Raw genomic sequence first — 23,970 nt, forward strand, 5'->3', positions numbered from 1 at the left:
ATTCCAGAAATATATGCATTTTTGAAATATTGAATATTTTCTAAAACAGTGAGCCTTCTTCCTATTCCAGTAAGAATAAAGGCCATTACACTTTTTAGACATTGTGGCACCTGAGGTCTGCTAATGCGGGCTACTTGTTTTTAGGCGTTCACTTTCCTGTGTTCCTGGCTTGCCAAGTAGGTTGCTGTTGTTTTTTTCCCCATTCTCATTTTGAAAGTTTCCCTCTGTACATAGAGATAGTCAAGGCTTCGGTGTAGCCCTGCGGGAGACTGGGTGTGCCTGTGAGATGGGTGACTGAAGTAATGGCTTGTGGGAAGTAAGATGCTTCCTGGAGCTGGGGACACTGTGTTTTGTTTTCCTGTGACTCTGCTATGGGAAATAGCAAGGTCTGGTGTCTTAGAATGATAGGCGTCCAGAGGGATCTGAATTAATGTGCAGAGTTCAGGCAGAGAAAGTTACCAGAGTAGTTGAGTCCCTTGTTCCAGGGCTCACACCCACTACAAATGTGTTTACATTTGAACTCTTGCCAAACTGCCCCCCCACCCCCGTTTGAAAAGGGAGGTTTTGTGTAGATGGAAAAGCTAAGGATAAAAGCGTTTCCATTAAAAAGTCTCCTGTCTTTGTTGCTTGTTGTGGCTTTTACTACCGATGCCCTGAGGGCTACACACTTCCAAGAAATTATTGTTGCTGGGGTTTCCCTTTCAGCTTTGGAGCCGAGGTCCAAAGTAGCTAAATGACCTCACCCAGAGGGGCCCAGCGAGCCTCTTGTCAGGAGTCTGGAGTGCCTTTCAAGACAGTTGAATCGAGGATATATCTTAGCTCAGGCTGCCATAACAAAATACCATAGTCTGGTGCCTTTTTTTTTTTTTTTTTGAGACGACCACGGTGAGCAGGGGGAGGGGCGGAGGAAGGGGAGGGAGAGAACCCCAAGCAGTCTCCACACGGGGCTCAATCCCACCACCCTGAGATCATGACCTGAGCCAAAATCAAGAGTCTGTGCCCAACTGACTGAGCCACCTGGAAGGCCCTACAGTCTAGGGGTCTTAAACAATAGACATTTCTCCCTCACAGTTCTAGAGGCTGGCAGTCCACCATCAGGGTGCTGGCTGATTTGGTTCCTGGTGAGGACTCTCTTCCTGGCTTGCAAATGGCTGCCTTCTTTCACACTCTCCTCACATGGTGGGGTAAAGAGAGAGCTCTGGTGTCTCTTCCTGTTGCAAGGACACGAATCTCACGTGGGGGGTCTCACCTATGGCCTCATCTAATCACCTCACAAAGGCCCTACGTCCAGGTGCCATTACTGTGGGAGATAGGGCTTTACCATATGAATTTGGGGGGGAAACACGTTCAGCCCATAAGTCTGTGTGTAACAGAAGTGACAGAATTGACTGTCTACCCAACAGCCCCTGCTCTCGGCTCCTCGCTGCTGAAATGCCTGTTCCCATTTTCCCAGCTTCCTTTGTGTCTCTGGTGATCACATGACATCGTTCTGGCCAATCAGATGCAAGCAGCCCCCCCCCCCACCGCGGGGGCTTCTGGGAATGACTTCCCCCAGAGGGAGAGACTTCTTAGAGGGGGAAGGCGTACGCAGTTGCCTTTCCTCTGGGAGCTGCTGTATGGGGCTGCTAAGGCAGGACGCAACAGCAAGAGCCGAAGTCCCTGGTAACACCACTGAGCTCTGAAGCAGCCCTGGAAGATCTGACGCCAGGTTCTTGTGTGAGTTAAAAACGAGCCCCTGTGGTTTCAGCTGCGTCTAGTCAGGTGCCGTCACGTGCGTCCCAGAGCGTCCTCACTGATGTGTGTAGTCCACAAAGAGAACCTTGAGTCGGAGGGGGGTAGTCTTGAGAGGAACCCGTCTCTGAGACTTGCCTGTACTGCTCCCCCTCCCTGTGTTGACTGTGTGTACGTGTCTTGTCCGCCAGCTGTGAGCTCCGGGCGTCAGGGACCGCGTCTCGTCTCTGGATCTCTAGGGCCTCAGCCTAGGCTCACCCGTAGGAGGCACGTGGCGAATGTTCAAGTACACGAAAGAAGGTGCTTGGCTCTGGTCTTGCTGGCCACAGTGGGCTTAATAGTCCCGTCTTGGTTTTAGTGTCTTCCAAAACAAGACAGGCTAATGCTGCTGTTCGTAGAAAGCCCGTGAGGTAACCTGAAGAGAAGTAAGTGGGAAAACAGACTTTAATTAAAAGTACCTGGGCTGTGTAAATAGCTACTCTCTGGGGTTTAGTTAGAGCCAGACAGTCCTCTGAAGACCCAGACGGAGACATAGCCCCATTTTTATTGCGGAAGCAGAAATCAAATAAAAGTCAACTTCTATTCTTATAATTATGAAACATTTTAACCGCTCAGAAAATACACATAATTGTAACCATTGTTTTTGGCATGAAGTTCTACCCCCCACTTTTTTTTTTTGAGAGTGAAAAATCAGATTTTCCAGACAAACTATATCAGTGAAAGGGTAAGTTGAGTGAGTGGAAGCCAGAGCACGTTCTTCCATAGAAACAAATCTGTTTGACACACAATATGGCTGAAATTTAGCAGATTTGAGATGAAAATGATAGCATTACTGGCTGTTATTTTATCAGTATGGAAGCCGACCCAGAAAAGTGATGTCAGTTTGTGGGCATTTTATTTGAAGTTCTTGCTACTTTACCACATGTTACTGGTAAGTTATTAAGACAAAAGTGTGTTGAATCCTATCAGCCAGCCACCACCAGGAACAGGTGTAGTCAAACCCAAGTGTGGTTCATTTAGCTTCGCTGTGGTAGGTGAACATATCCCAGAAGGTTGAAATTCTCTTGGAAAGCCGAGTTTGAATTGTGCTTGAGCTGGGTGTTTTGAAGGGATTGGGGTAATGCGGCCAGACCTGGGTTGGATGTGGGCAGGAAGCAGGCACAGTTCAGTGCTGGGGTATATTAACAGTATTTATCTAGGAGGCAGGAGATGAATGTGGGGTTAGGGCTATCACTTAGTAAAAAGGTAGCAGTCGCACCTGTTAGATCAGAGGGACGTCTTGTTCTGAGGGCATTGTGGGCTCATCTGTGTCCCATTCTGAGCATTCTTTATGTTCCAGTGGCAATATTGGGGATGGCTTGTAAGGTTGGTCTTTTGTAGTTGTCAGTAGGGCTGATTTTCACTTTTCCAGTAGTTTTTTAATTTAATTTTATCCTGAATCCTGATGCTTGAGGAGGGGTAGGATTTACCAGAGGGATGAAATGGTAAATGGGGAGTCAAATGGGGGTGTCTGAAGTCACTGTGTCTGTGCAGTCATTGGTTTTTGGTGGGGTTTTTTGTTTTTTTTGTTTGTTTTTTAACATTGTAGTTGTTTAGTGCTAATATCTCACGTTTTGTTTTTGTTTTTGTTATTGTTTTTGTTTTTGTTTTTTCTTTAAAGGGCAGGGGCGCCTGGCTGGCTCGGAAGAGTGTGTGACACTTGATCTCAGGGTCGTGAGTTTGAGCCCCATGTTGGGTGTAGAGATTACTTAAATAACTAAAACTTTTTTTTTAAGGTCAAGTTGATAGTTTTCTCCTACCTTGAGAAGCTTTTTTTTTTTTTTTTTTAAATCCTCAAAATGAATTTGTGCTCTTCTGGAATTTGGCAGGATATAGAAGGAGATAGAGTGTGGTGCTGTTATTAAAGTATACTTCAAATTTAAACATATTAGCATCTTGAAAGATGCTATCCAGTTATTGATCAAGAGATGATGTTAATGGCGGTGCTAGAGATTGTGCCAAATGAGTAGAAAATGTAGAAAATCAACAGAGAAAATTCAGTATCGTCATCAGAAGTGAGAGAAGTGAGAGAGCCAGTGTGGAACGCCACAGTGGGGACCAGTCAGATATTGGTGCTAGTCCAGGCAGTGTCCCTTTCTTAGCCAAGTGAACTTAGCCAAGCCATTTCATTTTCCTGGGCCTCAGTTTCCTCATCTGTAATAACAAGGAAGTTGAACAAATGGCCTCTACGCTCTTTTAAAGTTTCTCTCCCTAAGTCCTTTTAAAGATAGCCTTCTCTTCTGAAAATATTCGGTTGGTTAGTTGGGCCAAGTCATAAGTTTTATGAAATTATTATTCAGCTCCTGAAGACAGGACTGTTTGAGCACTTTGACAGCTCGTCCAGCTGGGTATTTTTTGTAGTCTGTGCAGTTTCCTTCCTCTGAGGAGTGATGAGGCCTAAATCAGCCACCCCCGTGCCACCCCCTTTGTAGTTTCCTGACATGAATGACTGAGGTGTTTCTTCCTAGAAAATAACATACAATAGAAGTGCTGAGGGAGGCCTCTTAGGAACTTGCAGTTTGGGAATAAAATCTGGTAGCATTATTTTTCAAAATTGAATTTTGTGAATATAAAGTAGTATAGTATAAAAATATGTTATGTGCAGATTTTGAAATAATGTAGAAACCGGAAGAGTAAAAAATTGATTACAAGTTACATCATTTCAAAAATGGTAAGCCAGGTGGTTTGTAAAGTGCGTGTGTCGGACTGCCACATGACCGCTTCATCTTAGCTGCCAGTAGACAGGCCTTCTGTGTTTAGTCGGTATCATGGCTCGTGGTGTCTATCGCTCGTGGGCATTGAGAATGTTTCTGCCAATGTGGACTGGTGTTTGATGTGCACTTAAATCTACAGATCTTTTTGTAGCCTTCAAAGATGTCAAGCAGGTGCTCACCAAGAGGTATGTCAATGGTGTGCCAGTGATAGTGCCAACCCCCCCCCCCCCAGTCAGTAGTTTTGCAACAGAAGTGCTAAAACACAATGAAGAAGACAAACCAATAGGTGGGATGCATCATGCTGTTCATATAAGGGAAAGACCCTGGAGCGTACTTCCAAACACGAGTTCATCTGGAGAGGCTCTAGAGCAAAGTGGTGAAGAGCGTGGACTCTGGAGCTAGCTGGGTGATGCTGCCCACTTATTTGCCTTTTAGCCTTAGGCGAATTACCCAGCTTCTCTGGGCCTCAGTGTCTCTGTCCCTCTGATAGGGTGAATTTCAGTATCTTACCTCAAAGGTGTGGCACACAGTGAGCATGAAAACAGACCACTGGACCTGCCCCCAGCAGTTCTGATTCAGTAGCTCTCCTCCTGGGCATTTGCTTTTAGCAAGTTCCCTGGTGGTGCTCATGCAGCTGGGCCTTCCATGACGTTTTGAATAGCTTTTGTACATGCAGATGCACATACTAGAAAATAGGGGGCATACTATTTTGGAACCTGATATTTTTCTCCTATTTGATATATGGTGAATATTTCCCTTTTTATTGTTTAAAAATGTGATATTTAAGCTGCATTGTAATCCAGTATTAGATATTTAAGTGGTTTCCTTTTTTTTCCATTATCATAGATTGTAGACAGATGTTCTCATTCTTGTCTGCATCTCTGATTATCATCTTGGAGTAAATTCCTAGAAGTGAAATTACTATGTTCCAGGGTGTGTACACGTTAAAGCTTTTTGCCACAGACTGCTAGCAAATGCTTCAGAAAGGATGCAGCAAAAATTTATCTTCTGACAAGTGGCCCATGAGAGTAGATACTGATTTTCTAAATGTAAGGGAATGAGGAGAAAAAACTGTCATTAACTTCATAAAACTTATAGGTATTTGGGATTTGGTGGGAATAAGCAAGAAGAATATCTACGGATTTTTAAAGAAGACAAAGATGTATAAAGAGAAACTAAGTGGGGAGTAATAGGGTGAAATGTGGCATGATTCTCGGGTAGTTTTTAGGATTCTGATGAATTTATTCAATTATGGTACAATATATACTTGATATAGGAGACTTTATGCAAAGAGGAATAAATATTTTTTTATTTACCCTATATGGTATACATGTGTTTCTTCACTATGATATCTAGGAGCTCCCCTGGATTTGGAATTTTGGTTTAATAAAATCTGGTCCATGCTCCATTCCCAGGTGCACGTCTCTAGCTCTCAGCCACGCAGTTGAGACTCTTTAAGGGGGACTTGGAGTGAAGGGGGCTGCATTTGTGGAAATTCAGTATCACTACCAGAAAACCTACTCACTGTAGATTTCATCTGGAGAAGTCCCTGGTTCTTGGGAACAGGGGTGAGTTGAAGTAGAGGCAAGGTGGGGTATGTGTGGAATATCAGAGGAGCACCTTCCTCTGGTCCATCTGGCTATAATGTTGGGGCCAAGCTCTGCAGCTCTTGGCTATAAGCCCCTGTGGTTGAGAGCTTATCTAGCTGGACTCTTCTGTATTATCAGAATGTTAGAACTAGTAAGGAATCTCAAGGGTCATCTGGTCCAGCCTTCTCTTTTTACAGATAAGGAAGTTAAATAATTTATTATTTTCAATTAAACTTCACCTCATAAGTTTTTAAAATCAGATCGTCAACCCTGGAACAGAATCGACTGGTTATTCTCTCCTTGTTCTGGAAGATCTAAGCTGTGGAGAACTGAAGTGGCCGAATGGTAGACAATAAAGCACATGGCAGGGGTGACTGTGGTCCTGTGGCTCAGCCCTTGGACACTGAGCTGATTGAAAGTAAAACCTGCACTACCCCTGAGTCGCAGGAGCTTCACCTATGCCTGTCTTCAGATCTCTACACTCTCGTATGCTGCCCAAGGGCTTCAAAGTCACCTTGGCTATAGGGTGGCTCTTTTCTTGTACCAGCCCCGTGTTTTCCAGAATTTACACATACTAGTTTTCTTTGTGCAATTCAGAAAAGTGGCTTTCTTTTTTCCCTTTCAGTAAACACATGTGATAGATGCTTCTTTTTAAAAACAACAGTTGCTCTGAACACAAACTGTGCCTGCTACCACTGGGTGACACTGTTAGACCACAGAACAGTCTTCTCTGGGAAAAGCAAGGGTACTTGAACTTCAGATCTCATCACATTGCTCTATGTAGGAGAGAGAGAAGCTCAGAGTCACTTAATGGTCATGTATCAAATGTTATTTGATAAGTGTAATTTATCTAAGGCAATTTTAGGGCCAGTGACTATAAGGTAATCAATTATTAAAGAAATCTGTTAATTGGACAACATTTCAGTTGCTTAGAGGTTTGCAGATTAATGGGCTGCGTATTAATGAAATACTAATTACTTTATGGGAATTTTAATATAAGCCAACATACTAATATTTATTTCTCACCAGATAACAATTTGAGTTATCTTTTTGTGGCAAAACAGTCATTGCTTACACACAGCATTTAAGGTTACGGACTTTTAGTGAGTGTTTTATTGGGTCATCTTGTTCAAGAGGGAGCATAATCTGCTGGGTTAGAGTAATGGACATTTGGTTCCTTGTACTGATCTGTAATAAGAGAAGAGACTTGCCTGTAACTCATTCTGGGCTCCTTCAAAATCAAATGAGGGTGGAATGTTTTCAAAGCAAGGGTTGACCACCTCTCCCGCCCCTCCCCTGTTTGCCCCGCTTTGTAAATCTGAGCTCTGTACTTCACTTGACCTGCATATCACCTGGCCAATTTTGGTTGAACAATATGTGGAAAGCACACCCCGATGTTTCTGGGGATGAGAATGAAGTAAGAGTCAGGCTTTTCCTTTGTGAGCTTAACGTGATGGATAAGAAAACTTCCAATACAGGGTTTGGGTTTTTTTAAGATTTATTTGAGGAAGGGAGAGAGAGTGTGTGCGTGCATGAGCATGAGTCGGATGGGCAGAGAGAGAGGGAGAATCCCAAGCAGACTCTCTGCTGAGCACCGAGCCTGACATGGGGCTCTATCTCATGACACTGAAATCCTGACCTGAGCCGAAACCAAGAGTTGGACGCTCAACTGACTGAGTCACCCAGGCGCTCCCAAATATAGTTTTAATAGAAGTAGACTTCAGTAGCCTAAGAAGAACATTAACAACGTTCTGTTGGGTTAGCGGGGAGGGATCCCTCATAAGGAGTCAGGAAAAGCGTCGTGAAAGGAGCTCCTTTATTTGGACACTCTAATCCGTCAGTGTTGCCCCCATCATTCAGTACATTTTTATTGGCGTGGCTGTGGTGTGACCCAAGCGTAGTGCTGCGCATGCAGTAGGGAGTGAACCTATATCTGTTGCTGACCCCATGGTCTGCAGCAAAGGCACAAGGAGTTGTTGGCCCCAGCTTTCTACTGGTTCTTTTGCATTATGTAGTCACTGTGTGGCTTCCTTTCCTTCTTATGGCTTATGTTTGAGGCATTGTGCTAGGGGTGTGGGATGGTTTAAGTCAGAGTTCTCTTCGCTGCTGAAGCGATGAACATCTGTTCTTGAAGGGAGATATGGATATAGAGGAAAAATTAATTCATGATAAGAGTCAAATTGGTGGGAAAAGGGGGACAATGAGTAGAATTGTCTGCGTTAGTCCAGACAAGAGGAAGCTGGCTCTTGAGAAGTGGCTGTGGGAGGATTCGTGGTGAGGTCCGCTTTGAATTGGATGTTTGCGAGGTGCCTGGACTTTTCACCGGCTTTGATGATGGAATTTCACCTGGGAGGAAATCAGGAACAGAGGTGGAGATAGGAATGTGTATGGGTTTTGTGTGGACTGGTTTGCCCGAGTAGATGGTTTACGCTGGAGAGTGGGAGCCAGAAGTTTGCAAAGGTGCTTGAGGGCCAGATTGTAGAGAACCTTAAGAACTAGGCAGAAAGTTAAAATTTTATCCTGGTGTGGCAGTGATATTTGGCCTGGCAGTTCTTGATCTGATTAAATAGTCAGTGCATCAGATTGTCTGGGGTGCAGCTCGATCAGAGAGAAGAGTGACTGAGAGGGGTGGAACCCGGTGAAGAGCCAGCTGCTCGATCCTGAGACTAGGGAATGAAAGCGTGGACTAGGATTATAGCAGTGGCAGTGGGTGATGGTCTCAAGGACATTTTTTATGAGAGGGAAACTTACTGTTCGATTATGCATCAAGGCTGAGGGCTAGGACATTGCAGAGACATCATCAGTTTGAAAGGTGCCTGGCTGATGGCAAAATGAGGAAGTTACGGAAAGGCGATGGGGTTGTTTCTGACAGTTGGAAGAATGGGGTATGAGGTATGCTCTCTGTTGCTATTGAAAAACAGTAATTTCAACTTAAATTTGCCTGGGATGATTTCCACTAGAGTGTAAGGGGTCTGCCCTCTCCTGTTTAGTGTTCTATCCTTATTTGGCCCATAGGGGGCACTCCGTGAACGAACCAGTGAGGCTGAGCTCAACTTCAAACATGTCGCTTCAGATGTGAAATATCCAGTTGGCACTTGGAGTTTTTGACCTGGAGCTTGGGAAGAAAGGAACAATCGTTACATACACCTTAGAAATGGCTCACATAGCAGAAAGGCCAAGGGCATGTGGGCTCACCAAAGGCAAGAAGATAGGGCTAGGGACCTGTTCCTGGAGAACAGTGGGAGAAAGTGGAGGGAAGAGGATGCCTGAGCAGACAGGTAAGGGAGAACCAGGAGAGCGTTGTCCAGGGCCTGGCTCTCACATTGAGGAGGAGATGGACAATGGCTTTGAATTCCAGGGAGAGACTGAGGAGCAAGAGCCCTGAGGAGAACCCCTGTATGTGGACTGCAAGGCAGATAGGGACCTACTGTGCAGGCCGTCGATGATCGCTGCACAGAATTGGTTTTCTGGCTGCCTCACAGATCACCGTCTGTGTGGACAGACCTGAGGGCCAGAGCACAAGGCCTCTTACTTGAAAGAACATCGGTCTGAACTCCTGGTGCACTCAGCCCGGGGTATAGCAGCTGATAAGGAGGCCCACTTCTCAGGTTGAAATATCTCTGGATTAGAACTTGAGCCCAGCCATTTTCTTGTACTTGGTGGGTCGAGAAACCATTCTGTGCTTTTGTGCTTCGGGTAGGACTAAGTAGCTGGGACATGCTGAGCGCAGAAGCATAGCACTCTCTGACATGCTCTGTGGTATGGGCTGTTGTCATGTGGCTATGCTGCGTGTCACTACCCTTGGCAATGACGCCAGTCACTAGGTTGTCCCTCTCCTTTCAGATGTGTACTGCTCTGGGCCAGGGCTGAGGAGCATTCCCCTCCCCCCAGTCATTCACTACTCACAGAAATGGGGTAGTACTGCAGGCCACCAGCGAATTCTAGAATCTGCCCTGGAGGTACAGGGAGGGAATGTGCAGAATTCAGGTCTTATCTGAAGGGCCACGGGAGGTTAAGCAAATTGTGAATGTCAGTAAGGTTGTCTTCATGTTTGAAGAGTTTAACTCTTTATATTTGGCCAGACTAGGAGATGTTATGTTTTTGTAAATCCCTTATTTTTGTATAATTGCTCTGTGCTCAGAATAGTTATTTGCAACAGATTACTGGGAAATCGGGGAGAAATGGCCACCCAATTCTGCAGATGAGAAGACTGAAAAGCATAGTGATTGGAAAATTATCTGGATTTTCAAGGCCTTGGCAGGCTCAGGCCGTAAGCTCCACTCTGTGCTTTGTCATCTGTCAGGGATTTTCATGGTCCCCTCCATCCTCTCCCCTCTCCCATGTCCCTCTCTGTTACCTAAGTCCAAACTGGAAAGATGAGCAGAGCAGAGACCACGATTGGGTTTATCCATTAAACTTTGTCTAGACTAGTATACTTGCACTGCATGGCCATCCGTTTTCACTTTGAGAGAACATTAGTTAATGGAGAGGTAGATTAATGAATTTGTTGGAACTATTTAACTGTCTAATTTATTGAACGGCTGCTGCAGGGGCAGGTATGGTGTAAGGTGGATGTTTTCTGTAAGTTTTCTTTCATGCTTACAACCACTCAGCAAATGTAGGTATGTGAGCTCTGATTCATTGTTGAGGAAATTAAGACCCAGATTAAGTAATTGATACAAAATCATCTAACTGGTGAGTGACATAACCAGGATTCTAATCCAGGATAGGTGGTCTTCAAACCTGGTCTTCTTTTCCGTTATACTCTATTACTTCTCATGGACTGAACAAGGTTTAAAATGGATAAAATAACAAAATTCTAATAACATAGCAGCAACCAAATGATCTCTAGATAGTAATTTTAATAGCTATTTAATATGAACTGTATTTAACCCAGTATACTGTACATACAGAGAAGGGCATAAGCCACAAAGCTTGAAACTGGTGAATTTTCAGAGTGAACAAACCTGTGTAACCAGGACCTATATCAGGAAATAACATTATCAGCACCCCAAAAGTCCGCTTTAAATCCCCTTCCACTCCCAGCCCAATCCCAAGATGCTCTTTATCCTGACGTCTAACACAAAGATTGGTTTCACCTGTTTTTGAACATCGTATATGTGGAATCATCCAGTATGGACTCTGTTGTGTCTGGCTTCCTTTGCTCAATACTGTATTTGTCAGATTCAGCCTTGCGGTTGCCGTCCGTTCATTCCCACTGCTGTGTAGTAGTCCACGGTGTCCGTGTGCCACAGTGCATTTACCCACCCTACGGATAATGGACGTTTGGATCACTTCCAACGTGGAGCTGTTAAGAATAGCACTGCTGTGAGCATGCTTATAAAAACCTTTATGTGTTTTCAAGAAAATGTGTCTTTCCTGCCTTCTCTCCTCACTTCAACGTGATCTTCTGCAAGATGTTTTTGGTTTGGTGTTATAAAGCTATGATGTTAGAAAGCTTGTAAAATCTTTTCAAGAGATAGAGAAAATCATCCTGTTAAAGTGAAACGCATTTCTTCCCCTCATTATCCCAGTCCAGAAGAATGGAGTGCTCAAAGAGCATCCCTTTGGAATCAGACCCAAGTTCAAATCCTAGTCCCGGTCTTTAGTAGCTGTGTGACCCAGGGCAGCAATAACAGTGTTACTGTTACTTAGTGTTATTTATTGCCGGTGACAGTGCTAATAACAGATGATATCTACTGAAGGTTTATGATTTCTAGTCACTGCCTTTGGTATATATTTCACATTTACTCTTCCTAACAACCCTAGGAGAAAATCTGCCATTTTTTTTTTAAACTAGTAAGGTGACTTGCCCAAAGACAGACTTACAGTAAATGAGAAATCTGGAATTTAGACCCAGTCCATGTGATCTGGAATCCATGTTCTTGAAGCTGTCTGAGCCTCCTTTGTAGGCCACAGGGAATAATAACCCCCACCCCCTAGGGCCTCATCGAGGATTAAGTGATGGGGAGAAGCTTAGGTATACCTTCTAGGGCAGATACATAGGGGCTCCAGAACGGATTTCTTTTGTGGCATATCTCTGTGCTTTCAGTGTGTACTTCTGCTAACAGTGCTGAGGGCCAGGGTGAGGCTCAGTCCCTGCTCTTCTCCTGGTTGTTAGGAAAATGGAGACCTAGTTATTTGTGGAGCTGTCGCCACCTTCTGGTTGGTCTCGCCTCAGCCAGACCAGCTTAGCTTTGATAACGGCCTGTCTTCCTGATGTTTCTTGCCTCCTTTCCCATGTTCTAAATATAAAATATGTGCCTTTTTTATAAGAATACATTTTTAGGGAATGAAAAAAACTGATGAGAAAATGAGTTTGGTATTTTCCCAAGGGCGTCACCGTTTGGCATTTGTACAGCAGCATTTTTGCAGCCGATTTATTGAGAGTTTGATGTGGCGGCAGGAGTGGAGCGGGCAGCACTGAGAAGCCATGTTTCTGTGCTTGTGCAGATGGCTTGCTTGGCCGTCATTTCCAAGCCTTAGTTTAGGTTTGTGGCCACAAAGTTCCCCTGGGCTCTCGTCTAACGCCTTTGGGTACCAGATGGCGTCACTGTCCCTGATGAATTTGTAGGTTCGCCTCAGGGCCAGGCCAGTCAGGGGTTTGTCAGTGAAACCCTTGGCTGTTGGGGAACAGTTCTTGCCTTAACTCATTCTCCGCCCTCGCAGCTTTCTCCGCACAGCCCACTGCCTTTCTGGGAACAGTGGGTGCTGAGGGCAGGCTTTCCATCTTCAGCTGACCCAGGCCTGGAGTTGGCCTGCCTACAATCTCAAGTGATTGGGCTCTTTTAGAGTATTGTCGGAGGGTTGCTAGAATCTCTTGGAGCCAGCTTGGGAAACAACCGCTCCTAAAGAATTCACTGAAATTACTTTTAACTTGCCAGAAGTGTTTGTAGCGATTCAGAAGCTTAATTGTTTCGCTGTGATTGGTTATAGTACACCTGTAACCTGTAGGACACCTGTATACACTGCCATGTTTCAAGTATTGTTTAAAAGGCTTCAATTTTTAGTGCTTCTAGGTAGAATTTGATTTTAAATATTTAGGTAAACATAAAAGTTAGCATAATCTCTAAATTTGATTTTTAAATCTCATAGGCTTAGGTTTTAAATTTTATCTTTCTGATGTAGAAACATGCAGATGAAATACTGGTGCCCTAAATAGTATGATGAGGAAACTGCAATATGATGCAAGAAATACTTGTTTTATTAATCTTATTTTGAGATTTTTCTGTGGGAATGGTTATTTACCTCTGGAAAGCAATCAACATGGGATGCCTGGAATAGGCATGGAGTGGGCCCAGAATCAACCTTCGATAGGGAAAACAATGAAAAGCAAGGACTCAAAATCCATCTATAATATTGGGATTTCTTGTCCTCTGGGATAGTAGAGTTTAATAATGACTTCTGTTGATTTGCTGACATTAAAGGCAGAATTCTCATCAGGTGGTGTTTTTCAGTGCATGCTGTTTGGACTTGTGGTCTCAAAGGTCCTCCAGGCTCTTGTCTAATGACTTTAGGTACCAGATGGCGTCATGGTCTCCTCCTGGCCCAAGATTGAGTTTTTAGGTTTGCCTCAAACATCTGTCTAACGTGTATTTAGTATTAGTATCTGCCTAAGATGCAATTCTGTGTTAATATTCAACTTCTTATAATATTTCAGTGAGTCCCCTTTATCTCAGAGCAGCATAAAAGGTCCTCGCTGTCGGGCATGTTTCTTGCTATACCCTATACTCTGAATAAGCCATTCAGAATTCCTTGTAGCACCTAAAAGGTGTTACAGACCTTTTTACACTTTTCAGAAGGTTCTTAATATTTGTAGCGTGAATGGATCTTAGAACCATTGAATGTTATTGAGAAGGGCTGTGGGTCATTCAGTTGTACTCCTATGTTTTTGAAGAAATCAAGGCCTAGAGAGGTGAAGTTTTGTATGTCAGGTTTCTCAGACCTCTAAATAAACTCTGTAATGGTGTTGGTCACATAGTCTCTCTAATAATAGCTTCGATTTATTGAATTCCCATAGACATGCCAGAGATTATATGGAGTACTGAAATCTACATTTCAACCAGTTCTTACAGCACTCAATCTAACACAGGGGAGAATGGAGGGTCAGGGAAGTTAAGCTTTATCCAAGACGTCAAGCCAGTTTTATTTCTCCTTTATCGACTTGAAACTTAAAAAAAAATTACGAATCAGTTTATTTAATCAGGGTAGTGAATATGACAAAAATGTCGTAATGCTTATTTCTGGAAGAATGTTTTATGTAGTAATAATACCCACATACAAAGTACTTTTCCTTCCAGACAGTTTCGTTTCATCTTTTCTGATGTCAGGCTTCTGGATTACCTGATGCTCAGGGAAGAAACTCTGACCTCCCAACTCCACTTTCAGCTCGGTTCACACACCTTGTTGCTAGAACTTCACACAGCTCAGGGACTCCCTCTAATGGCAGTTAACCCAGGACTCTCTTTCTTAATTTGAGTACTATTTATTGACCTGTCCAGGGAGTCTGAAGAATGTGAATGTAGAACAGATACAGTCTGCAGTGAAGAGATGATGATTTACATACATATTGCTGGACTACAAGGTGGGCATCGGTGAGTACTAGGAAAAAGGAACAGAGAAAATTCTTTTGTTGTTGAGAAGTCAGAGAGTTTAATGGCAACTAGGGAATTAGGAAAGGTGGTGTGGAAGATTTGACACTGATCTGGATCTGAAAGGATGAGTGAGATGTGGCTTTGTGGCAATTCAGAGATGGGGGGGAAGAGGATCAGCACATCTGCTGGAGGGAATGGTGCTGGCGAAGACATAGTGGCGAGGAAGGCAGGAAAATGTGAAAATTTGGGGAAACAGTCAGTGTTCATTTCAGTGTAATTGGAAGAGGGTAGGATCTGTGAAATGGAAGAGTTCCCTTAGGATCAGGATGGCATTTTCCAGCCTTGGTAGCGATGAGGAAGATGGCTGGCAGAGGGACGAAAGTTGAATAAGAAGGTCATTTAGATTCCGTGTGTTGGTCATGGCTCCAGGGTGGAAGGTCACTGAAAAGTGGTCAGAATCCAGATCCCAGATCCTTCAGCAGCCACTGCCATGAGTACTGGAGAGTCGCAGAGGTTGCTCCCTGCTACTTCACCCCCTTCTTCCTAAGTGACCTTTTCCCAGACTCCAGCATGGTCTCCTTCATGAGGGGCTACAAGGGTTCCTTTAGTCTGGTCCACAGGCAGGCCTCAGAGTGATACTTAGGCTGAGAGCCTTCGTGTCCCCTGTCCCAGCCCCAGTTGTTGTGAAGAAGGGCAAACCAGTGAGAAAGCATTGGAGGGAAGTGTTTGCACGTTCATCTGCGGCAGGGCTCCTCCCACCCACCTGCTCGGTGTCTGCCTCAATCCAGCAGGAGACACGCTACCACCTTACCACGCTGGTCCTCTGAGAGAAGACACACTTCCCAGATACTAAATCTAAAGAGAAATCAGGAAAAAATTCCAAGCTAGAACGTGTTCATTCTGCACACTGAATGCTCTACCTGAATGCTCTACCTGAGTCTTGGCACCAAGGCCCAGGATGTGCCTGTCCCCCGGTGCTGACATTCAAGAAAGACTGGGGTGAGCAGCCTGTGTTGCCGTTGCTTGTGAGAATAGTGGGAATGGAGGGACCGAGGGCAGCGGGTGGCGGGGAGGGGAGTGGCTGATGTGAGAGACCACAGAAGTCAAATCAGTGAGACGAAGGAAAGAGTCACCCAGGGTTTGGGCACTGACTGCCTTTGCCTTCTTGCTGTCACCACTTCGATGTTGGTCCCGCAAGTACCTCAAACTCTGCATGTCCCAAGAGAACTCCTGCATGTCCAAGCATCTCCTGTCCAGCCAGCTCCCCTCACAGCCTCCCTGTCCAGCAGTGCTGACCTTCTCGTTGCTCAGGCCAGGAACCTTGGAGTCACTCTTGATTCTCCTGTGCCTTTCACATCTCACACCCAGTCTTTCAGGAAATCCCAGAGGCTTTCCAGTTAAAAATCTATCCTGACCCGTTTGTCCTCCCACCTGCGCTGTAGCCATCCTGGTCTAAACCATCTGTCGCCCTCATCACAGCAATAGCTCCCTGCCCAATTCTTTCCCTGCCTGCTGCTACTATTCTAAATTGAGTAACTAGAGTTATCTTTTAAAAATAGGAGTCAGATCTTGTCACTTCTCTGCTTCAAACCCTGAATGGCTTTTCCACTGTCTCCAGAGCGAAGGCCAAGAGTCCTTGGAATGGCCCTCACGCTCCCACAATATCTGGCCTTTCCAACCCCATCTTCTCCCTTAGCTGTTATCTCTCTGTCCTCACTGACACTCACCTCCAGCCACACTGGCTTCTTTGCTACTCCTCATACCCATCAGACACACTCCTGCCTTGTGGCCTCTGCACGAGCTCCTCCCTCCGTCTGGAGCACTTTTCCTCCTCGCGTCCACAGAGCTCACCCTCCCCAACGTAATATTGACTTAGGAGGCTGTAATCTGTTTTGATTTGGTGTCATGGAGATTATCCATAGTTTAGAGCAGAGAAACAGATCCTTTTATGGAATCGTGTAGGCCTTCTTGTCTACTGATTAACGAGAATGAAACTGCTGTTGGCTTTTAAAGCAACTGGGACGGCGCAGAGGTGTGTGTGGCGCATTTCACATTTCAGCCAAGGAGCACATTTTTGTGTGGGGCAGCGCATGAAGGTCAGGCTGGCTGTGATGGGTTCACTGACTCACCATGTGCAAGGTTTGTAATTCTCCATTCAGTGACGGTTGCAGGCATTCTTATTTAAAAGATCAACGTAAATTGCGTTCAAGGAATATTTGGTGTAATTTGCATACATGTCTCAAAGTTCAGTAATTTTGAGCCTCAATTATGCCATTAAATCTAAAATATATAAACGAATAACATGTACAATTTTTCTATTTTATCTGATATATTTATTGTTTGGGTTTTAACGTCTTTATTTTCACATTAATCTTCAAAAGATTTTGCTATGAAAATAGCAGATTTGGTAGACAGAACACAGGTTTTGAGACCGGAGGACATTCATTTGAGTTTGAGCTTTACCTTACTGGTGATTATTAGTATGGAGAAGTTATCTAATGTTTGTTTCTCCATTTTATTGTCTGCAAAGCAAAAATTCTAGTTCTTCTGCTCATCGGGTTGTTCCTAGGATCAGATGTGGTCACATGTCGGCTCTGGGTAGTTACTGGCGCCGCTTGCCCATTCGATGCGGAAGACTACACCAGTGTTCTGGGATCATTCGGGGTTCGGGAAAACATCTCTAAGGGCTTTGAAAGCAAAACTGCTTGTAGCTGACTGCCACTGGACCTGTTTTTTGTTTCTATTCTAAAATTTTTGGTTGAAAACACATCTTTATTCTTTCCACTGTCCACCTGCATCTGCATGCCCAGAGTCCATGGAGACACACTGTGTGTTCTCTCTTCCCTTCGTCCAGCTCCCCCCGTGTCAATATGCACACGTTTACTTAGGTGTTTGCTCAGTGCGTTGATGTCACGGGCAGAAATAAAGATGGAACTTGTCTTCTCTTGAGGAGCTTATTCCTCGAGGACCTCTCCACTTTTTCAGTTTAGACCAGATTTGATTGAGCACAACATTTATTCAGCTTCCGCCATGTGCCAGGCACTTTGCTGGACTTGGGGATTTGAAACAGTAAAAGAAGTGGGCCTAGCTCTTGGGGAGAATAGACAGAAACCTATGGTTACTCTGTGTCAGGATACATTTCATGACAGAAGTACATGTACGCCACTGCTGAGCCGTGAGGGCACGGAGGTGATTATTATCTTGATGTCCTTGGGGAGGTGAGGGAAGGTGGCAGTGCTGGGTGTGAGCCCACTCCCATGTGGATCTCCCTCCCAACCTTGCCCTGTTCTGTGATCTCTGTTCCATTTAGGGGCATAAAACTGGCCAGAGAATTAGTAAGCATGTTCTCTGGACTTTGAGGGAAAGCCCAATGTCAAATATGCGGCCGTCGTCGGGCTCTGCATCTCATTTTTGCTTTGGGAAACAAAGTCATCATACAGGGACAGGGAAGCATAAAATCGCATGTTAATTATCTTGAAATATTGGCCGGATTTGTTCCGTGGACAAGGGAACAGGATTGAGGTCATGAGCAAGAGAAGAGCCTAGGCAATCGGGTGCCGGCCAGATGGACCTGCGACCAGTTTCCAGCACGATGCTCAGTCAACCTGCTTCTCCCCGCTCTTGCCTTCACTGAGTGTGTGCTTCTGTCTCATTGAATATCACATATATTCACGGAGTGCCCACTGTGTGCTGCACACTGCCCCCCGATAGTTACAGGGGTGTATGCCCTGCTGTCCAGGCGAGTCTCTTACTGGAGAGGACACATACACTTGAATCATAGGATCGACAACTAGAATTGAACATGGGGGAAGGGCCCCTAGGGATTGTCATCTGTTTGTTTCACTTTACTGATCTGGAGTCTGGGCCCAGAAAGGCTGTGTGAGTCTGCTCAGGCATTACATCAGGTTTTTCTTCTGCTCTACTCCGGTGACTGCCTGTCCTCCCTGCTAAAATCCTGTGCAGATAGGCTCTTGTGACAAGGCCTCCCCCCACCTTCCTCCCTCTTTCTTCCTTCCCTGGAACTTCCTTCCTTCCTGGCACTGTTCTAGGGCAGCTGGAGAGGGGGTCAGACAAAAGTCTTGCCCTCAGGAGCATCTGCTTTAGAGAGCCAGTAGCAAATAAGCAACATTTGCAGTCTAGACAAAGCAGGGCAGAGCTGGCAGTGGGATTGCAGGTGTAAGCACGGTGGTGAGAGGTCAGACCTCTCTGAGGAGGTGGCGTTTGAAGAGGGGCCTGAGGAGATGTGAACAGGTGCTCATGTGAGGGGAGGGAGACCCCGGCCAGCGGCAGCATAAGGAACAGTGCTCTGTGCTCCAGAAGCCTCTCGATGTTGATGGAGGTCAGAGGTCCGCACGTTGCCAGTGCATATTCATTTGGGGAGGTTGAATGAAGCAGTGAAGGACCTCGGTCTGGTGCCCAAGGTGCTCGTTACGGGCTTAAGTTGGTCTTTAGACATTTTGGTGGGAAGCATCCCGTGTGACCTAAAACTCAAGGTGTGAGGAGTTGTGACCAGAGTCAGGGACCCCTCTGCTTAGTCACAGGCCACCCAGAACAACAAGGCCATTCTTCTCCCTCTTAGAATCTCCCCATCGGTTTCACAAAGTTTCAAATACCTTTCAGCGAAGTAGTGAAGTGGGCCCAGGAGGATCCGCTGTTGTGGCACGCCGTACCGTGCGAGACGTCTCAGCGGAAAAGCCTGTAGATGATCTCACCTTTCTATTTCAGACGGCCCATCTGAGGATACTGACCTTAAGGAAGAGTATCTCATCCCAAGAAACATCATGGCTGAGCCAGACTACATAGAAGATGACAATCCTGAACTAATTAGGCCTCAGAAACTAGTCAATCCTGTCAAAACGTCCCGCAACCATCAGGATCTTCACAGAGAACTTCTCATGAATCAAAAAAGGTACAGTGGTTTCTTGAGCAAAGTTTTCCTTTGGGGACTTTGACTTAAGAGATTTTTTCTTTTCTTGGTTGTATTTAAGGCTGCCTTATTCCTTCTGTAATGAGCCAGGGCATCCCTCCATGAAGTCAGGTCATCTGCAGCCACAGCCGCCATTTCCACTCTTACTCCATGGGCTACAGAGCTCTGTCCCCTTCGCAAGTGGACATGTATTGTAGAATTTGGATGGAAAGGCATCGATTAAGGATGAATGAGAGTATCCTAAGTCGGAAAGAAATACATTATTTCTTAGGATTTGTAAAAATTCTGAATTTGCCCCTTTCATTTGGGGAAGTGTGGGAATCTGAGATAAATACTGCCTGCTTTGGCATTTGTGGGCAACAGGGAGAAGTCTCTAGAGCTACCTCAACTTAATAATAGATAAGAGCCCTCTTTTTTTTTTTTTTCAAGTAACATTTAAAATTATTACTATGATCATTTTTATTTTTTTTGGAGGGGAGAAAATATTTACCTTTTTTATCTTCTTTGTAGACCATTTGTTAGCTCCATGTGTACCATAAACATGTTTGGATGTTGGGTTGATGTAATCTGCTTTTGAAGTGATTTTGGGCAGGGCCAGTTGACTAGGAGAGCTGAGGATACAAAGTTATTTTTATTTATTAAGACACAAAGTTACTTATATTATTTAAGACCTATCAAGCTTTCCTGGGAGCTATTCCCAGTTCTTCAGAATGAAACTGTTGATCTGAATTGTGGGACCATAGGTCGGTCATCCCCCCACTCTTTGCCAAGCCCTTGTTAGTTCTCATTGAACTGAAGAGTATATAGACCAAGTTAAGCAGTAGGGCCATGTTTTAGAGGGAAGGCCTAATTTAAATATAAAAACAAAAACATTGAAAGAGGTGATGTGGGGGCAGTCCTCCCTCCCTACTGCACCCTGCCAGAACTCACAACTCCTGTTGAGGAATTCAGTGTGAATCCATCCTTCCTCCAGGCCGGGAATGTGCCTTATTCCCGTTTTATTACCGGCATGCACTAGTATGCTGTTGCATTCATGCTGATTAAATTGAATGCAAGTTTGATCCCTTCTGAATAAGTGCTTAGCTTCCAACTGTCTTTGTCACATAAAGGAAAAAAATATATAGATTTGTATCATCATGCCCAAAGCAAAACAGGAACATGTACGTTCCTAAATAGGGCCGCAGAATTTGGAGGTAGTCTTGCCTGGGAAATGATGCCTGCATTTTGGTAGGAAGATCAAACGTTTGATGTAGGGGCCTGGGTGGCTCAGTGGCTTAAGCGTCTACCTTCAGCTCAGGTCATGATCCTGGGGTCCTGGGGTCCAGTGCCATATCGGGCTCCTTGCTCACTGGGGAGCCTGCTTCTCCCTCTGCCCCTACCCCTGCTTGTGCTCTCTCTCCCTCTCTTTCTCTTTTTCTCTCTCTCTCTCTGGCAAATAAATAAAATCTTAAAAAAAAAAAAAAAAGTTTGATGTACTGCAAAAGAGTAATAGTCGCCACTAACTGGTTTTCTGATTGTCTTTTCCTTCTTGGACCTCTGTTCCCTCATCTGTAAAATGGGAGTAGGGGACATCTCTGAGGGACATTCTAGCTCAAACTGGGTTTTGTTTGTTTGTTTTTCTGTTATATCTGTGAAAAGGCTCCAAGTCAGAATAGAGGCGAAGGTAAAACCAAAATTGGCAGAACAACTCTTCTCTGAATTATAGTCTACAAATTATTCCACAAAAATATATTTAGCACCCTGGGTCATAGCTCTCTAAAACATATAGGTTTGTGTAATTGAATCTGCTGCCAGATTTTCTAGAATAGGCACTTTCTGTGAAAATGGACCTCCCTTCTGTCCGATTTTCTCTGGCCCGTGATTTCTTTTCCTTGTTTATTATACAGCTGACTCTTTAGCCAGGCCCAGCTCAAGTGATTTGGGAGAATGCTGTGTTCCCTCGAGTACTGTAGTGTAGAGAGGATGTCCTTTGAGGTTAGAGGGAAATCATCTAAATCGTGATTTGCCATTTAACTTGACCTACCTTTATGACCTTGGGTAAAGTCCCCCTTCCTGAGATATGTGTATTCATCTGTAAAGTGGGAGATTAAAAATATCCTTCTTCTAAAACTTAATAATAACATGTGAATACCTACTAAAATGACTGGTGTATAATAAATGCTCAATTAGTCCCATCCATGTTCCACTTCCCATGGAGCATCATCAGGAAATCCCCATTGCTTTTCCTCCTTTTTCCCTGAAGGGCGCTGGCCTGGCTTTTGAAGTATATCAAGAGGAGAAAAAAAGAAAAGGCAGGAAGAAGGCAGGCAGGTTTCAAAATCGAATATCTCATCCTACGTTTTCAGGTTTTTCAAGATAAGATCTTAGTTTGGTGGGGTCCTCTCATTAGGAATACAACTGGTTTGTGGAGTGAAACCCCCTCAAGCAGTTTTTTTTTTCTTTTATTCATCTTCCATCATATGTACTTGCTTGAGACTGTGGGGTTTTTATTTCTAAATTTTTGTGCTAAATGACAGGAAGTTTCACATGGATAATATGTATGTTTGCTTAAAGGATAATTGTACTTGATTACTGGTTTGTATCGTAACAAAAGTCTGCTTGCTTTTCTACAATTCGTAAAGGGCCTTCCCGTATTTTATCTTATCCAGTGATCTTTCCAGTAACCCAGTGTGTTATCTTGGAGTCACCCTTATTTGACCTGTAAATAAGAGAAAACTCAGAGAATAAACATAAAATTAAAGGTAGTTCACTCAGATAAATTAAGTAGAGTAATAATATCAGTCAGAAACAAAGCAGAGAAGAGAGGGGTGGACAGCAGTGAGATCCGCACGAGGCGAATGTTCTGTAGAGCCCCGTACCTTTGCTCTACAGAGGCACAAATTTGGCTCAAAGCCCTGGAGCAGTTAGTTCACAGCTCTTCAGGTTACATTTTATTTTTACTATTTTATTTTTATTTTTTTTATTATGTTCAATTAGCCAGCATATAATACGTCATTAGTTTTTGATGTAGTGTTCAACGATTCATTAGTTGCATATAACACCCAGGGCTCTCACCACAAGTGCCCTCGTAAATGCCCATCACCTGGTTACCCTGTTCCCCCCACTTCTGTAACCCTCAGTTTGGTTCCTGGATTCCAGAGTCTGGCATGGTTTGTGTTCCTCTCTGATTTCTTCCCATTCAGTTTTCCCACCCTTCCCCTGTGGTCCTCCATGATATTTTAGAGATCATAAGATAAAAACAGTGTCACTGCTTAGGAGAACAAATACTCATAGGTATTTTAACTCTGAAACCTACACACTTTTCAAGGATATAATTCTGCTCTACTTAGCATCTTTTAGACCTAGCTAAGTTTCAGATTAAAAGTCTTCACATTTTGAGCTGGTTACAGTCTACCATTAGGTCTGATTATGAGGACCCTTGGTCAGGTTCTCCAGTTCTGTAGGTGTTCCCAGTGGCATTATTTCAAGAGGCATTGTTTTTTGTAGTTGAAAGATGAACATTCAAGAGGTCTTAAAAATATAGGGATATTTCAACTCAGATTCTGTCTTCTCTACTTTCGGCCACAAATAGAGAATACCCCATCACCTACACACATCCCTAAAATTGGTTCTTTGGCTTGTACCTTCCAGTCAGTGGTTTCCATTTCCCTGTGTTTTTAGTTGATCTTAACTGTGTATGCTTTGCTAGACATAGAGTTCTTCAATAAATACTTGTTGCTGTATCATGTGGGAAAAAATACAGGAAGCCGAGTGAGAAGTATTTGCATTTAGAATCCATGCAGGTAGAAATGGTTCAAGCCAAAAATGTAGGTAAGACAGAAGATTCCAAGATTAAAAATAAAGGGCTTGAAATCCAGCCCTCTTGAAACCCTCCCCCCTCCCCACTCTAAATAAAAAACTGGGTCAGGAGATGTTCGGCTGGGTGGGTAGGGGAGCTGTTCTGTTAGGGTTTGAGCTAGCCCTTGCCTCGGCTCCATGTGCTCCCAGGTGTGGAGGGAATTACACCTTTATGGGCTTTATTTATGCATCTGGGGTGGAGGTGGAGTGAAGGTAGAGCCTTCCGGTCTGCCCCTGGTCATATTCAATGGTCTGCGTGAAATGTAAAACGTAACTTTAAAGGTGTCTGTACGTTTTGTCACTGGTGGTGGAAATACAAATTGTTGGCAGCCTTTTTTGGAGGGCAGTTTGGCAATACCCAAAAAATATAAAATGCGTAGAAGCGTAGCCAGCAGTTCTGCTTCTATGAATCTAGCCAACAGAAATACTTACATTAGAGTGTAAGTGTGCACGTACAAGGAAGTTCATTTCCTCATTGCTTTTAATAGGGAATGATTGGAAACAACCTGAATGTCTGTCAGAGGAGGGAAAATTACGGC

The 23,970-nt window shown here is 44.3% G+C and overlaps 1 protein-coding gene across 5 annotated transcripts in view; it reads left to right on the forward strand.

The window, feature by feature from the left end:
• FAM107B (family with sequence similarity 107 member B) overlaps positions 1–23,970 on the forward strand; it is a 234,706-nt gene that overhangs the window by 203,434 nt on the left and 7,302 nt on the right. For 4 of the 5 annotated variants that reach the window (XM_008692009.2, XM_040645386.1, XM_040645387.1 and 1 more), the window contains one exon: positions 19,393–19,576. In XM_008692009.2, the coding sequence (XP_008690231.1) occupies positions 19,393–19,576 (184 nt within the window). Of the gene's footprint in view, positions 1–1,551; positions 1,717–19,392; positions 19,577–23,970 lie in introns of those variants that run through there. The other variant, XM_008692014.2, reaches the window with a different exon arrangement.

Source organism: Ursus maritimus, unplaced genomic scaffold, assembly GCF_017311325.1.
Source record: "Ursus maritimus isolate PB19 unplaced genomic scaffold, ASM1731132v1 scaffold_31, whole genome shotgun sequence".
NCBI classification, from domain to species: domain Eukaryota; kingdom Metazoa; phylum Chordata; class Mammalia; order Carnivora; family Ursidae; genus Ursus; species Ursus maritimus.